The sequence below is a fragment of the Cebus imitator genome, unplaced genomic scaffold (genome assembly GCF_001604975.1).
Source record: "Cebus imitator isolate Cc_AM_T3 unplaced genomic scaffold, Cebus_imitator-1.0 Scaffold202, whole genome shotgun sequence".
NCBI lineage: Eukaryota > Metazoa > Chordata > Mammalia > Primates > Cebidae > Cebus > Cebus imitator.
In genome coordinates, this window is record NW_016107517.1 from 3,138,268 (window position 1) to 3,154,743 (window position 16,476).

Consider the following 16,476-nt stretch of genomic DNA (forward strand, 5'->3'; position numbering starts at 1 on the left):
CCTCTGTTATGTTTCTCTCTCGTAATGAAGCCAACTCATATGGATCCACAAAAAGTCCTGTAGGAATGTACTGTTTAATTAAGAGTCGGCACCTCTGTAAGTCCTCAATGCCTTCTCCAAACTTTACTTTTATTAAAAGGTCTCTGTGGAAACCATCTTTCAAAACTTCTTGTCTCAAAGTAATTTCAGAACACGTGGCCCTTATGCCGGCGTCAGAGCTTGCGGCAGTGAAGGCCGCGGCGGGCCCGCGCGTGAGCCAGGTCGCCGCCCCGAGGAGCAGCCAGGCGACTGCCCGAACCGCCGCCACCCAAGCCGCCAGGACGCCGGACGCCCGAGTGGGGCGCGTGGAGCCAGCTGTGGACACAGCAAGGGGCGTGCACTGGCCGCCCGCCGCTCCTACAGCGCGCTACCGCGGATTTCGCGGCCGGGACCCAGTGCTGGGTGCGCGCGCCTAGCGCCCGCGCATCTTTGCTGCCTGCAGCCCCGGGCCCCAAACCCCAGCTAGCTTTTTAAATTGTTTTGTAGAAATGAAGTCTCACCATGTTGTCTAGACTAATCGCATTTTTTTTTTATTACTGATGAGGCTACCCTCTTTTCACATTGTTGGTCATCTTTGTTCTTGATTAATTGCTTATTTTATCTTTAGCTTACTTTTTTATGGAGATAGTAATTTTTCATATTGATCCTTAAAGAGTTTTTTATACACTGAAAATACTAAGGTCTGTCATATATTTTGTGTATTTCTCCCCCCATTTCTGTATCCTTTGACTTTTCACTGTATTTTCCAGACAGAAATTGTATAGTTTAGTTTCCCGTTCTCTCATGATTCTGCCTTTGATTGCATGCTGCCTTTGATTGCATGCTGACTTTCTTATCTTAGGATTATAAGGATATTGACCTGTACTTTGCTCATATTTGTGGGTTTTGTATTTTACATTTAAGGCTTAATATATATAGTTTAAGGTGTGAGGGGAGATTTAATCTTTTTTTTTTCTTTTTATTCCACTTATTAAACCTAAGTGTTTAATCAGTTGTCCTAATATTGTTTAGTGAACAATTGCAAATAATATGTTTTGATATTTGCAAGGCAAATTCCTTTATCTTTATTCTTCTTTTAAAAAAATTTCTGGGCTACTCTACATCATCACCATTATTATTATTATTGTTATTATTATTATTATTGTTAGAAATGGAGTCTTGCTCTGTCAGCCAGTCTGGAGTGTAGTGGCGCGATAGCTCACTGCAGCCTCTGCCTCCTGTGTTCAAGTGATGCACCTGCTTTAGCCTCCCAAATAGCTGGGATTACAGGCACATGTCACCATGCCTGGCTAATTTTTTGTATTTTTAGTAGAGACAGGGATTTCACTGTGTTGGCCAGGCTGGTCTTACTCCTGGCCTCAGGTGATCCACCGTCCTCGGCCTCCCAGCATACTGGAATTACAAGTGTGAGCCACCACACCTGGCCTGTTCTACGTTTTTTAAAGATTAACTCTAAAATCATTTTACCAAGTAAAAGAAAATCTCATCATCAGAATTTTTATTGGAATTGGATTCACTTAAAGATTATTTTAAGTGGGAAGAATTGATGCTTCAGATTTTGGATTTCATCATCCCGGAAGAGGAAGCATATTTTTCCAAAGCAGTAGGATTCAAACTAAGTCCGTTTCTTTGTAGCACATTTAGGATCTGTAAGGCAAAAATAGATAGGAATATTAGAATGTAAGTATTAACCAGTAAAAGAATGCATTGTGGAAAAGAAAAGGAGAATAGATTTCAGAGAATTATAAAATTGTAGCAATCGATCTGTGTAGGCATTCTCCTTACCAGTTCTCCAGCTAAAACTCAGTCAGCTTTCAAAGCAGCATGTTCCGTTGGTAAATGGCTCTTATTTTAAGAATCTCTTTATGTAGAGCCAGAGTGCATACCAGTGTGATTTTTGCCATTGCCTTCCAACTCCAGAAAGAAAACTAACTTTGCCTTCTCTAGTACAGGAGCACCCTTGAGATACTAAGACTCTTATTCTGCTAAATGTCCTTCAAAAGCAGCCTCCAGATTTTTCTGCATTCTTGCTACCTTATTAACTTGCAGTGTATTACAGCGGACCATTTTCTGTCCTGAAATGCCCTCTTAGAACTAAGATAGTATAATTTGATTTGAAATCATGGGTAGAAATGAAGGTAGAAGCAGCAGCTAGGTTTACAAAGCAGCAGAATGTCAGATACATTCTGAAGCAGCCAGATTCTCCCACGTCCCCACCATCGGGAGTGGTGACACGTTAATCTCTACCTCTTAGGGATAATATATAGTGCCTGGTAAATACTGGCTATTGTTTTTATTGGTGGCAGTATCACCATCACCTTAGCTACTTGTTCCAACTTTTGGGAACATCTGGTGCCACCATCTCTGTCTTTAAAAACTGATCTGCTGATGAGATTAATGTTGGCTAGGCTAATGCTAGAAAAACCCTTATATGTGGAAGATGTTTACTGATTTTTCTTGTTGGATATCAATGGAATGGATTATCAGTTTTGCATATATGTTTTATTTAAAATTTTCTGTTTACCATCTTGAATTACCTCCAAGTGAGTAACTGTGTTTATGTAATTGAAGCTCGGAATAATGCTGCACTCTCCTGATGGAGTAGCTGTGTTGCTCTCTTGCAGAAGCTGGCAGGAGTGACTCTCGGCATGGAGGACCCGTCTCCTAGCGCACGTGCCCACTGAAGTAGCACTGACAGAAGTTTGGCTTGAACTAAAGGACATTTTATTTTTTTTACTTTAGCACATAATTTGTATATTTGAAAATAGTGTACATTATTTTACCTATTAGGTTCTGATTTAATATACAAAGGGCTAAGATATTTTATTCTTAAAGAGACTTTGATTAGTCTTCATATATTTATCTACTAAAATACAGTGTTTATGAACAGTGTGTTGTTTCAGACTATTATAAAGCCAACTGGGGCAGGCACTCTAATGTAAAGGACAGGTGATGTTTCTAAATAATAGACTGGCTGCTATGGTACTGTATAAAAAGGTTAATTCTATTTTTGGCTAAGCACATCAATTTTAGACTAGTTGAAGTGGAACTGGTATAATTCGATTCAATAATTGATCACATGGGCTTTCCCTGGAGGAAAGTTTTTTTTTTTAAGAACTTGAAACTTGTAACTGAGATGTCTGCAGCTTTCTTGCCCATCTGTATTGTATGTGAAGATTTCAGAACCTGAGAGCACTTTTTCTTTGTTGTTTAGAATTATGAGAAAAGTACTAGATGACTTTAGGATTTGCATTTTTCCCTTTATTGTCTCACTTCTTGTGATGCCTTGATGGGGAGGGAAATCTGTTTATTTTTTCCTACAAATAAAAAGCTAAGATTCTATATTGCATGTGAGCATTACGTTCTTCATTGCCTTATTAAGGAAAATGAGTAGGCAGACTAAAAATCCGTTATATTGGTTTGAGTTACAATTTAATCTTTAAAACTAAAAGGGCGATAGATGTAGAATTGTAATTTTGTGTTGACAAGAAATAACCACTTTTCTTGATTCGTGTTTAAGCACATTTCATACTATGACCTTCCTTAACCATTTCTTCTTTTTTACTTGTTTGCTGTTCTTCTGGGTCAAGGGAGAAGGCTAATGCAAAACTTTTGGAAACTGCTAAGTATTAGAAAGTGATTAAACACACACACACCCTGCTGTTTTCTCAGGGTGTAGAAGTCAAGGAGTATGAGGCAGTTACTTTTTAGAATGTGGAATTGTCTTTTATTGCTCTGTATGTCTTTACATTGTAGATAAAAATGTTTATTGAAAAAAGTTTTAAAATTGTAAATTTATTCTTATAGCCATATGTAGGATATAAGGATTTATTTATTTATTTATTTATTTATTTTTTTGAGACGGAGTTTCGCTCTTGTTACCCAGGCTGGAGTGAATGGCGCGATCTCGGCTCACCGCAACCTCCGCCTCCTGGGTTCAGGCAATTCTCCTGCCTCAGCCTCCTGAGTAGCTGGGATTATAGGCACGCACCACCATGCCCAGCTAATGTTTTGTATTTTTAGTAGAGACGGGGTTTCACCATGTTGACCAGGATGGTCTCGATCTCTTGACCTCGTGATCCACTCGCCTCGGCCTCCCAAAGTGCTNGAGACGGGGTTTCACCATGTTGACCAGGATGGTCTCGATCTCTTGACCTTGTGATCCACCCGCCTCAGCCTCCCAAAGTGCTGGGATTACAGGCTTGAGCCACCACGCCCGGCTTGGATATAAGGATTTATATAGATTATTTTCTGAAGCCACTTAATGCTTTGATTCTAGCTACCCATTGTGAAATAGTAAGTAAACACTTTTACTGAAATAAACTCTATAGATAGATGCAGTATGAGGAGCTAGTAAAGTAGAAAATTTATTTTGCTTTGCACAAAAAGTTTGTTTTAGCAGACAGCCTCAAGTAGGTTTCTATAACAGCCATTACCTTTGAAATCTATCTTCTGTAGTTTAATATAAATAGGAAAATATCCTGATTCTGTAGCAAGTAAGTTGTTTGCTCTTTGTCTTTTAAGAAAAACTAGGGGAAAATGTTTCAATTAGTCATTCTTCCCAGTAGCTAATGAAGCTGACTTTTAAAAGGAAGGCTGTGAGCTTTGCAGATGCTGCTGCTGCTGCCCGGAGCCCCCTGCTTCCAGCCATGGTCAACCCCACCATGTTCTTCAACATTGCCGTGGATGATGAGCACTTGGGCTGTGTCTCCTTCAAGGTAAGGGGCCTGGAAGCCAAGAAGTGACTGCTCATCTAATCCACGAAACTATGTTAACAGATTGGAGCTGTTTGCAGACAAGGTTCCAAAGACAGCAGAAAACTTCTGCGCTCTGAGCATTGGGGAAAAAAGATTTGGTTGTAAGGGTTCCTGCTTTCACAGAATTATTCCAGGGTTTCTATGTCAGAGTGGTGACTCCACATGCCATAACAGCTTTGGTGGTGAGTCCATCTGCAGGGAGAAATTTGATGACAGGAACTTCATCCTAAGCATACAGGTCCTGGCTTCTTGTCCATGGTAAATGCTGGACGCAGCATGAACACTTCCCAGTTTTTTATCTGTACAGCCAAGACTCCGAGACTGAGTGGTTGGATGGCAAGCATGTGGTCTTTGGCAAGGTGAAAGATGGCATGAATATTGTGGAGGCCATGGAGCACTTTAGGTCCAGGAAAGGCAAGATCAGCAATCGGCGAGATGATCACATTGCTGATTGTGAACAACTGTAATTAATTTGACTTGTGTTCATCTTAAAAAAAAAAAAATACTGTGACAGACCAAGGTAAATCGTTTTTGATAATTACAGAAGTGTGATTTCATAATCAGCAGCTCTCAAACATAATGTTCCTTAATTTAAAAGCTCGAACACTAAATTATAAATTGAAGCGGTTGGAATAATTACAGTCATGTCTCTAGAAACAAGTCTTTAGTAGCAAAAAAGAAATTAGCAAGAGAAGAAAACTCTTCAGAACTTTGAAAGGAAATAGTTTTCGTTGATAGAAGTTTTCTTAGATGGAAATTAACATGATAAAGAAGTGACAGGCCCGATGTGGTGCATGCTTTTAACACAACAGTGGGAGGCCAAGATGGAAGGATCCCTTGAGCCCAGGAATTCAAGACTAGCCTGAACAACATGGCAAAACTCCATTGCTACTAAAAATTTAAAAATTTAGCTGGACATGGTGGCACCCGCCTATAGTCACAGCTACTTGGGAAGCTGAGGTGGGAGGATCGCTTGAGCCCAAGAGGTCAAGGCTGCAGTGAGCTGTGATCACCGCTGTACTCCAACCTGGGCAAGAGTGAGACCCTGTCAAAAAAAAAAGGAAGGGCCAACTATTATGAGGGTTTCTACTAAAACTTTTAAGTTGATAAGATGCAGAGAATTGGGGGAATGTATAGTAAATCAGATTTCATTTAGTTATTTACCACACAAATCACTCTCCTCCTAACAGTTGTCATAAGAGCCATGTGTTCACATGTACTGTAGACCAGTATTTCACTGTGGAAACCACGGGTGGCGTGGCAAAGGAGGCAGTGTCTGTGACTGTGCCACTCTCCACAGGCCCCTTCCTGCTGTCCTGCTTCTTCTACTCCTCGGTGTCTGGACCGGCACTCTGGGTTTCCTTCCCAGCAGAAAACCAAAGGGCCAGAGAGGTCTAAAAACACACACCACTCGGCAGGTAATAATTTCCCCACGTACTGTCTTGAACACACAGCCTTTCCCAAAAGACTGCTCCCTCCAGCTACTGAGGAATGATGACAAGAAAAGGCCGAATTGCAGTGTCTCCATCAGCAGTTTGCTCTCTCTATGGGCACACAATGACAAAATATCCTGAAGCGAACCAATAGTCTGACCTCAGTAACAGGACTGGAAGCTTTGTGCCATGGGAGTGGTCAAGAAAGGCATCCCAAAGAGAACTGAGCGATTTAAAAATCATAATAGACCTTCAGGAATAGGTGATTGTTCCCATATAGTGGGGATGAAATACCCAATGTAACCAAATTCCCCAGTAAGATAGCTTAATTTGGCAATAGTCTCTTCCTTTGAGCACGTTCAAGTTTATTTGCTCAATGAAGGCTGAAATTATGTCAGTGTATATGTATTACTAACTAGAACTTGAGGTAATTATATGTTTTAGTCAAAAGCAGTTTCTGTGGGCTTGGTATAAATCCTACTTTGTGATTTACTAAAGCACAGGATGTTGACTCAAACCAAAACTAGTTCTGTAGTTAATGTATGTGTGACTTAATAGTCAATTAGAAAAGCCACCTACGACATTCCCAGCTAATTTAGTTTTAAAAGTTTTTTTTAAAAAACACCTGTCGGCTGGGCACGGTGCTCATGCTTGTAATCCCAGCCTCGGGAGGCCGAGGCAGGTGGATCACGAGGTCAAGAGATAGAGACCATCCTGGCCAGCATGGTGTGAGACCCTGTCTCTACTAAAAACACACAAAAAAATTTGCCAGATGTGGTGATGCATGCCTGTAATCCCAGCTACTCAGGCGGCTAAGACAGGAGAATTGCTTGAAACTGGAAAATGGAAGTTGCAGTGAGTCGGGATCACACCACTGCACTCCAGCCTGGCGATAGAGTGAGACTCTGTCTCAAAACCCACAAACACTTGTCACCATATTTTCAAAAACACTAACATTTGGATTACCATAAAAGTGAAATTTTTATGGTGTCATAATCAGCCATGCTGCTGGAGACTTGCCCTCTTTTCTATAGCGAAGTTGTGAAGAAAAGTGTTTGCGCTACATTCATTTAAATATTAGGAAGAAAAGCCAACCCATGCTTTTTTTTTTTTTTTGCTGAGTTGTAGGGTTGTATTATGGGCTAGTGAGAAGCCTGGGAACACCAGGATTTTGTGTGGACTGATTGCAGGTATCAGATCCAGGATTATACAGGTACTCTTGAAAGTGTCTTGGGGATTTTCCTGATAAGAACAGTAGTGATTGCATAAAAACAACAGACAAGATGTAAAGTGAAATCAGTAAAATATCTTAATAGAGGGTGCTGGAATTTTAATAAATGTGTAAAAAGTTCTTCCTATGCATTAATTTTCCAGATACCCTTAAAATGTTTAAGGAATATCATTCAAAATACTGTTTAAAAGAGACATGTGACCATCATCAAGAAAATGTCAATCATTAAGTGTGCTACTTAAAATTAGGTGTAAATGTATATGTACATTAGAAGAGTAAAAACTGATATTTCTTTAAAGCTTTCTAAATAAAGAAACACTGTTATTTGTAATAGTTATATTTTAGAATCCCAAACTATTTTTGAAATAACTGCTTTCTACCCTGTTACTTATTGCTGTCTTCTTTTTAACAGGTGATTTGAAGATTTTGAAGCTAGAAATTGGAACTAGAAAATCCCAAGAATCCAAGGTGTCTTAACGTGACAGTTGAACTCATTTGATTATACTTAAAAGCTTATTGCAGTTAGCCAGGCGGCAGTGGCTCAAGCCTGTAATCCCAGCACTTTGGGAGGCCGAGGTGGGTGGATCACGAGGTCAAGAGATCGAGACCATCCTGGTCAACATGGTGAAACCCCGTCTCTACTAAAAATACAAAACATTAGCTGGGCATGGTGGCGCATGCCTGTAATCCCAGCTACTCAGGAGGTTGAGGCAGGAGAATTGCCTGAACCCAGGAGGCGGAGGTTGCGGTGAGCCGAGATTGCACCATTGCACTCCAGCCTGGGTAACAAGAGCGAAACTCCGTCTCAAAAAAAAAAAAAAAAAAAAAGTTTATTGCAGTTATTGAATCTGTTTAGTGGTACCATTGTATCTCACTGCAGCCTCAATCTCCCAGGCTCAAGAAATCCTCCCACCTCAGCCTCCAGGGTAGCTGGGATTACAGGTGCATGCCACACCCTGTTAATTTTTTGTTTTGTTTTCAATATACACGAGGTCTCACTATGTCCTACAGGCTGGTCTTGAACTCAAGTGATCCTCCCATCTTGGCCTCCGAAAGTGCTGGGAATTACAGGTGTGATGCACTAAACCCAGCCACCAATTTTTTTTACTTTAGGTAAACTTTTATTTTGAAGAAGCTTTTGTTGGTGTTACAAGTGTAAATCTCGACTGTTTTGTAAAATGTTCTATAAATGTTACCACTATTCTTTGTAAGCTATTTAAAGTCTTTCAAGTAAACACCAGTATTGTGATTTTGACCGTCACTTACGAAGTCCGTATTTGAGAACTTGCTTACTCACTAAAATTTGTAACTCCAAACAAAATCATCACATGCAGTCATTTTCAGACATGCACAGAGCAGTGAATGAGCCAAGTTGCCTGACACGCACGTTCCTTACGGAGGATGAAAGAGCAGATTCTCTGCCTTGTTTCCTCTCTGACTACAAGTGTTCTTTCCTAATCTCTTAAGTACCGAATTCTTTGCATTTTTGCACCTTTTGTTGGTGATTTCACTATTTAAAATGGCCCCCAGGTATAGCAAAGTATTGCCTGTTGTTTTAAGGGCAAGACTGTGATATGCCTCATGGACCAAGTGTCTGGTTGTTACATCAGCTTCATTCAGGCATGAGTGATGGTGCTGTTGGCTGTTAGTTCAATGTTTTACGATGCCAGAGAATCAGGAGGCCCTCGAACCTAAGGCTGGGTTGTTGAAAGTGCCACTCTGAAAGTACTTCAATAAGCTATTTTTTCCCAATGCTAAGGTATAAAATGCAGCTGCTTGCTTTTAAGCATAGAAAGAAATCATTTGTTGCCATCATTTTGTCTGAAGGCATTCTTCTGATAGATGGGCTTATTATTTTCTCTAAGCAAACATTCTTAAATATTTCTAAGAAAAACTAAGAATTTGTTACAAATCTTTAGTACTGCTCTTTCTTCAGTGTTTTAAGATTAGAGGTTTTACTTTACATCTTAAAATCACTATGCTTGGTTTCCTTTAACTGTTTCGAAGTGTTAGTAATTCCTGTTGAACAGATAATCTCCCTGTAAATACGCTTTGGAAGTGCCTCAGGAAAAGGAATTTCTCATGATTTCTTAAAGTAAAAAAACATATCAGATAACAGAGTTGATAAAAAGAACTTTAATGGAAGGCACTGTTGTCCAAAATTATGTAAGGGGTAAGAGCCCACACGGTACCACCTGCTCTACTTCTCAAACCCACATCTACCACCCAGACAGGAGGGTGCAGACCCCACAGGAAATTACCTCCCAGAACACTGACTGATGTTTTTACTTAAAACAAAACAAAACAAAATGGCCATCTCTGACTACGAACATCCTAAGAGAAAAAACAAAAAAGACCATACCAGCTATTACAGCCTGTTAACAGAAGCAGCTTTCTAAGAGCTCCCAAGTTTGTAAGAGGCCCAAGAAATGCATTTATTCTGTTGTGTATTAAGCCTCCACGACAAGGAGAAAGTCGTAAGTAAATCCTTTGTTCATACTGTGCCTCATGAGGAGTTAAGAGCTGTGTCCATAAGCAGGTTCAAGAACCAAACTCCTGTTTGCCTCTTGATGGTTCAGGAACATTCAGCTGCTTTCACCTCAAGGACAGTATCACAAATGCTTAAGAATTTACTCTAAAGTATTTTCAACATCGGAACTTTATGAAAACTGGATTCCTGGGTTCATCAGAAGCCTGTATTAATGAAAAATGCATTTTGTCCTTTAGTGCTTAAAAAAAAACTACTTTTCTGCAGCAACTTTTTTTGGGATAGACATTCCTCCTATGGATTGCTATCAGCAAGAACCTAAAAGCCACGTTTTCTCCAGTTCTTATCAAAAATTCATCTCCCAGAAAAAGTCATCCAAGAAAGCAAAACTTTAAAAGTAGATCAAGTATTGTTTCTATGCATTAGACCAAGCAATCCACTCAGGGTTTTAACGGTGTAAAAACTAAATCACAGTACAGCTGAACAGTGAACAAATGGGATGGTTCTGAAGAGGTATTATTTTGACATTTTGGTCTCAGAAGGTGTTTCCCCGGTATCCAGTGTCTTCAACAACCGGAAAAGACCAGCAGCTTCTCGTATCCTACTGAATTCAATACAGAATGCCTGCACTTCTATAAACAAATCCTGTACATTAATAATTTTGTTACGGATCAAGGATTGGAGAAACACACATACAAGACGCACCAACCGATTCTGAAAAAGGAAAAAAAAATGTTAGTGTTCTCATTTACCTGGCAGGTATTTATAAAATTTACAAAAATTTCTATTACCTGCATATATTTATCCTTAATTTGTTCACAAGTAGAGATGCAATTTGATATATAAAGGTGAATAAACTCAGGAGGTAGATCAACAGCTGTAGTTAGTCTGTTTCATAAAAGAAAATTTCGGCCATTAATTTAATTTTCTAACATTGAAAAATGCTGTTAACCATAAAATACAAAATTTGCTTTGGTCAAGTGGTAGAATTATCTGACATATCCAATTCCCTAGTTTTAAATACACTTGGGCAAGTAAACCTGAGCCACACCTACTTATTCATAAATAACACTTTCTTAAATGTCTCTACTTACCATTACATACTGCAATTATTTTTTTGAACCCTGCCCAGTATTCTTAGTTAAATCATAAGTCAGGGTCTGTTATCTGCCAGGTTCCAAGATGTTACAGGTAAGTGCTATGAGAGGGCAGTGTGTCTGAGAGGAAGGCCTATGTTTGCTATGTAAATAGTACAATATATAACCAAATGCAAACATGAGATGATCTGGGAAAAGCCTTAAAACAGCAAGTCACTTAAACCTGAGAAAAGCAGCATTCCCGATAACTGAGTAATCTGCATAAAGGTGTGGAATCTGGCATCAGCATGGCATATTCAGGAGCAGTGGGAAAGACCTGGCTGGGAGAGAACCAAAGGCATGGTGGTGGCCCAGAATTGGAGTTTCAAGTCATAGTAAAGGCTAAGGCCAGTATTTTCCAAAGGATTACATGGAATGTTTTAAGGAAAGAGAAATGAGTGGGGTGGGAACAGGAATTCCATGCTCGAAGTATGAATTTCCAAAAGAAGATTAATATATGCTGCCTTTTCTAAACTTATCAGACCTCAAAACTGTTTTCAATAAGGCATAAGGAGGGAGTGCTCCAAGGACACCACGAGCTGCTGCAGTCACTTGAGATCTGTGTATTGCCAACAAGCGTGTTTCATGCTTCAGGATGATGCACTATGATAGGTGTTGGGGAAAAACACGCAGGACTTTGTCCTTGAATTCCAAGATACTGAGCAGACAATCACATTGATAAAAATACGTAGTTACTCTACATCTTGGACTCAGGGCCAAATGTCTGTGGAGACAAGAACTGCTACAAGAATATGGTGAAGGGGAAGTGAACACTCAACATGGTCAATCCAAAGGACTTGCACAGAACTGGGTTACTAGAAGTCTTCGCTCAGTAGGGGACTAAAGACTGGAACAAGGAGGGAGAGAAATGCAGCAGCATGTTTTCAAGAAGGAACTAGCCAGTTTTGCCAGTGACCAAGGTGAAGGTTAAAAATCAATTTGGAAACCTCATACTTCCTCCCTCTCCTAACCCTAAAAGAACCCTCTCTCCTCCCATGCACATACTAGCACTCCCTAGGCTTCCAGCTGGGCTTCCCTCCACCCCCCAATAGTTGATGAAAAAAGAACACATCCTGTAGTTCAATTTCACATGGATTTTCCAAAAATCTCCAACTTACAAATGAGTGTTCAACTGTGCTCTCACTGAAGTTTAGTCGCTTGGCACTCAGAATGGATTTCCTCATATAGGAGGACCATAAAATTTATAATCCGAAACAGGACACCATGTGAAAGGGAGCTCAGAATGCAAAGCCTCCACTAGGACTCTCAGGCACACCTGGACTTCTGGCCACCCCTGCACATAAACAGCGTAACCCCTCCAGCCCACCTAATCCACAATTTACCTAAAAGATATTTGTAAGGAAAATATTATAAAACGCAAACACTGTACAGAACACATCAAGAAGGGAAGACGTCCTGCTTTCCTGACAGTCAAGGATGGCAGGCTCAAGAGACCGGGGTCAGAAAGGCTGGGGAAAGAGCACTAGAAAGCTAGGACAGCATTCCTAGGATTCTCAACTCTTTAGGCCCACATTTTTCTATACTTAGCTGTTGGTCACTAAGAAAAAATGTATTTATATAGGGATAATAAAGAAGATAGGATTATGTATAGGGAAATAAATTTCAGCAATTGGCTGGCACGGTGGCTCATGTCTGTAATCTCTGCACTTTGGGAGGCTGAGGCCAGCGGATCACTTGAGGTTGGGAGCTCGAGACTAGCCTGACCAATATGGTGAAACCTCATCTCTACTAAAAATACAAAATTAGCCAAGTATGGCAGCACACACCTGTAATCCCAGCTACTAGTGAGGCTGAGGCAGGAGAACTGCTTGAACCCAGGGGGCAGAGGTTGCAGTGAGCCAAGATCGTCACTGCACTCTAACCTGGGTGACAGCATGAGACTCCCTCTCAAAAAAATAAATTTTAGCAATTAAGTTTCATGTACACTTCTACTAACTAACTATGTTTGAAATCCTACCCTCAGTTCTTACTAACACATGCTAAATTCACATGTAGTGAATGCTAAGGCTCAGATTATTTCTTTAATGGGTAAATCTTACGCCAATAATATCAAGACAAAAATCTGTTAGTTTTCTTTCCTGGGCATCTAATCTGTATCTATCCCCATATATTTGATCAAATCTAGAAACTTACCGATTTACAACTTCCATTGAATGTAAAGACATGTCCATATTGACCAGGACGGAGAAATACTCAGTGATCTGGCTTGACTGCATTAATTTCAGCAACATTTCTATAGCGACTAAAGGATTGTTTTCCACAAGGTCAGGAAGTTTGGCTGGAGTGAGGCCAATATGGTAGACAAGTTTGGGGTCTTTTTCCAACTCACCAAGGAGCTAAATACACCAGATTTTTAAAGAGAGAGGGAGAGAGAAAGAAGGTCTTGAGTCCATTTCTTTTTTCATGTTTATGAAATAAACATTTTATTTAAAAAAGCGACAAAACTATCTGCATTGAACCATCTTCATAAATTTCTTCCCTCAAACCCAGGTCTTGACGTTTCTAAATTTACATTTTAATTTTGAAGATACTAAAATGCAAACACATCCAACACAGTTTATAAATATGCTAGTGATTCCACTTCCTGGACATCAAACCAGACTCCATATTGTGGTCAGATACAATACTGTCTGGTTGTAATAATGACAAGTCCTTTGCAGATTTTTTTTTCCTGTCATCTGTTGAAATCAAAAGTAATCTTAATGACCATCTAGTTCTCCCAAGCAATAGTCCGGCCTCACCCCACCCAGGTGGAGACCAGAAATACCTGAGTAGGGGGTGGGGTGGGAAGGGGGACAGCTGACCTTCTGCAAGGCATCAGTCTGCAGAACTTTACAGTTTATCACACCCACACTTTGTAATTTAAACAGGTATCCTCAAAACATTTTATTCCACCAAATAGGCACTTCCTCTTTTAAATGTCCTATGCTTTTTTTCCCTGTCTACTTGTATGTTCCACAGTGGGATGGTCTCGTGAGCAAAATGAACTATAAACATTGCTATTCATTATTTCACTTTGAAAATGATATTTTTGGTGGCAAACTTCATTGGAGAGGTCAGTTATCTCCTGAAAAGTTCTAACTCAAAAGTGTGCAAACTGGATAAAATTCACTAACCAGCAGAAGGCCTTGCCTTTCCTAAGGGGAGTCATCCAGTCTTGCACTTGGGCAGTGGGGGCTGTATTAATCTCAAATCCACCAAGATCACCTGTGTGATGGGGGCTGGTTCCCCTTCCCTGAGCCTTGGTTTCCTCCCTACAGCCTGTCAGTAACTCCACTTTTCCGCAGAAGCTTAACCATCAGCTCAGACGTAACCATTGTGTAAAGTGTCCCACTGTATACACAGCAGTGACACCGCTCCTTCCCCACCTCTCCCAGAGACAAACTGATCTCAAAGAAAAGTTAAAACACTTTTAGTCAGCAGACTTCTTTCCCACCACAGTAAAATTACCAAAAAGCAGAACAAAGCTTCAGAGACCTAAAAACCTCTGCAACTTCCTACTGCTGCCTCATGGTGACAGGATTCATTTATTGCTTGTTTATCACTTTCCAAAAAGCAAAAATAAACTCTTGTTGGATTAAAGATAAGAAAATGCTCACAATGGCCGGGCGTAGTGGCTCACGCCTGTAATCCCAGCACTTTGGGAGGCCAAGGCCTGCAGATCACTTGAGGCCAGACCAGTCTGGCCAAAATGGCAAAACCCCATCTCTGCTAAAAATACAAGAATTAGCTGGGCATGGTGGCACATGCTTGTAGTCCCAGCTGCTGGGGAGACTGAGTCACAAGAATCACTTGAACCCAGGAGGCAGAGTTGGTAATGAGCTGAGATCGCACCATCAGACTCCACCCTGGGCAACCCAGTGAGACTCTGTCTTAAAAACAAATTTTTTTTAATTAAAAATAAATTAAAAAAAAAATGCTTACAATCAATACACACCTGTGTTTGTTGAGGAGAGGATAAGGGGCTTTTGAAGGCTTTGGCCATTATTCGCTTGATCTCCACACCAGTGCTATTCTTAACACACATCGATTTATCCCACTGGATTGTGTGGTCAGGCTCTGTAGGGTTTAGCCAAGCCAGTTCATCCTCACAAATGTGGAGTGGAGGCGGTGGACGAATAAACTCTGGTCGAAAATGGCCTGTAATGAGAGCAGTGACAGTGGCTATCAGGAAGCTAACATCTCTACACTTGTCACACATTTCACTTAATAAAATATGCAAAGTAATCTCTTACTAAAGATGATGTGACAAAACTCTCATACTTCAAAATCAAGCAGGAATGACACAGGAAGTCAGGGTTTCAGTCAGAATGCAAACAAGACAATGAAAGAACACTATATGGGCATGATGCCATTTTTGGAGCAGTGTGGAAAGCCTAGCCGTGATCTGCCCACACTGCACTTGAGCATGAGCACTCAACAGCAAAAGGGCACAACTACTAAATGGGCTCAGCCTTTTGATAAAAAAATGAAATACTGTGTGTTCACACATCCTATTCTTAGTTAACACTATTTGTTCAGCTGCCACTATGATTTGTACTAGTTTTATCTTTGCATCTTAATAACTGAAGTAACAAATTACATGGCGATGAAACAGCAGGAGGAAAAGTATGGTTGCCTTTTAATATTTCAACATGAATCTGGAGACCATCACGAATCCCTAAATTGACAAATATCATATTCACGTTCATAAAACAATACAAGTACAAAAGGAAAATGAAGCGGCTCAACTCAACTATTTTATAAAACAAGATTCATCCCTTAGGTATAAACCCACTGAAGTAAATGCTGGCTAGGACTTCTGCTGAACCAATTTTACATCTCACAAGGTTTCCACATAGGGCAGAAGCGGCTTATTCGTATCATGGATCCTAGCCCCTGCCAAATTTGAGAGTCTACTGTTGAGTTTATAGAAAACATCTACTTTCTGGTTAAAAACCATCACTTTATCTTAAACATCTACACTGTCTCTTCACTTACATATCACCAAGACTAGCATCTGAATCTCCCTTCAACCACTTACAAAAATAAAGTTTTCTTGTTTTGTTTTTTCTTAATTTTTTTTTTTAAAGACAGGGTTTCACCATGTTGGTCAAGCTGAACTCCCGACCTCAGGTGATCCGCCTGCCTTGGCCTCCAAAGTGCTTGGATTACAGGCGTGAGCCACCGCGCCGGGCCCAAAAATAAAGTTTTTAACACTTCATGAGAAACACTACTTATGCGATTAAGAGTGAGTTCCAGGGCCGGGCGCGGTGGCTCAAGCCTGTAATCCCAGCACTTTGGGAGGCCGAGGCGGGTGGATCACGAGGTCAAGAGATCGAGACCATCCTGGTCAATATGGTGAAACCCCGTCTCTACTAAAACTACAAAA

General features: G+C 40.4%; 3 protein-coding genes and 1 non-coding gene across 12 annotated transcripts in view; 3 read left to right on the forward strand and 1 right to left on the reverse strand.

Annotated features, from left to right (window-relative positions):
• RNF149 (ring finger protein 149) overlaps positions 1–3,388 on the forward strand; it is a 31,908-nt gene extending 28,520 nt beyond the window's left edge. For both annotated transcript variants that reach the window (XM_037745506.1, XM_017547916.2), the window contains one exon: positions 2,664–3,388. In XM_037745506.1, coding sequence (XP_037601434.1) covers positions 2,664–2,707 — 44 coding nt within the window. In that variant the 3' untranslated portion in view covers positions 2,708–3,388. The remainder of the gene's footprint in view (positions 1–2,663) is intronic.
• Positions 3,389–4,155: 767 nt separating this feature from the next.
• Positions 4,156–16,476, forward strand: part of LOC108317441 — a 24,347-nt gene continuing 12,026 nt past the window's right edge. Inside the window, exons 1-4 of one of the 7 annotated variants that reach the window (XM_037745509.1) lie at positions 4,156–4,757; positions 6,097–6,214; positions 7,358–7,442; positions 7,873–8,068. In XM_037745509.1, the coding sequence (XP_037601437.1) occupies positions 4,611–4,757; positions 6,097–6,214; positions 7,358–7,413 (321 nt within the window). In that variant the 5' untranslated portion in view covers positions 4,156–4,610 and the 3' untranslated portion in view covers positions 7,414–7,442; positions 7,873–8,068. Of the gene's footprint in view, positions 6,931–7,357; positions 7,798–7,872; positions 8,071–16,476 lie in introns of those variants that run through there. The other 6 variants (XR_005203306.1, XR_005203305.1, XM_037745508.1 and 3 more) reach the window with 6 other exon arrangements.
• On the forward strand, positions 6,280–6,395 carry LOC119474023. Its single transcript, XR_005203314.1, has one exon. It is a non-coding gene; the product is annotated as a small nucleolar RNA SNORD89 (small nucleolar RNA).
• CNOT11 (CCR4-NOT transcription complex subunit 11) overlaps positions 9,580–16,476 on the reverse strand; it is a 17,341-nt gene continuing 10,444 nt past the window's right edge. For both annotated transcript variants that reach the window (XM_017547915.2, XM_017547914.2), the window contains 4 exons: positions 15,043–15,245; positions 13,239–13,441; positions 10,740–10,836; positions 9,580–10,662 (listed from right to left, as the gene is read on the reverse strand). In XM_017547915.2, coding sequence (XP_017403404.1) covers positions 10,465–10,662; positions 10,740–10,836; positions 13,239–13,441; positions 15,043–15,245 — 701 coding nt within the window. In that variant the 3' untranslated portion in view covers positions 9,580–10,464. The remainder of the gene's footprint in view (positions 10,663–10,739; positions 10,837–13,238; positions 13,442–15,042; positions 15,246–16,476) is intronic.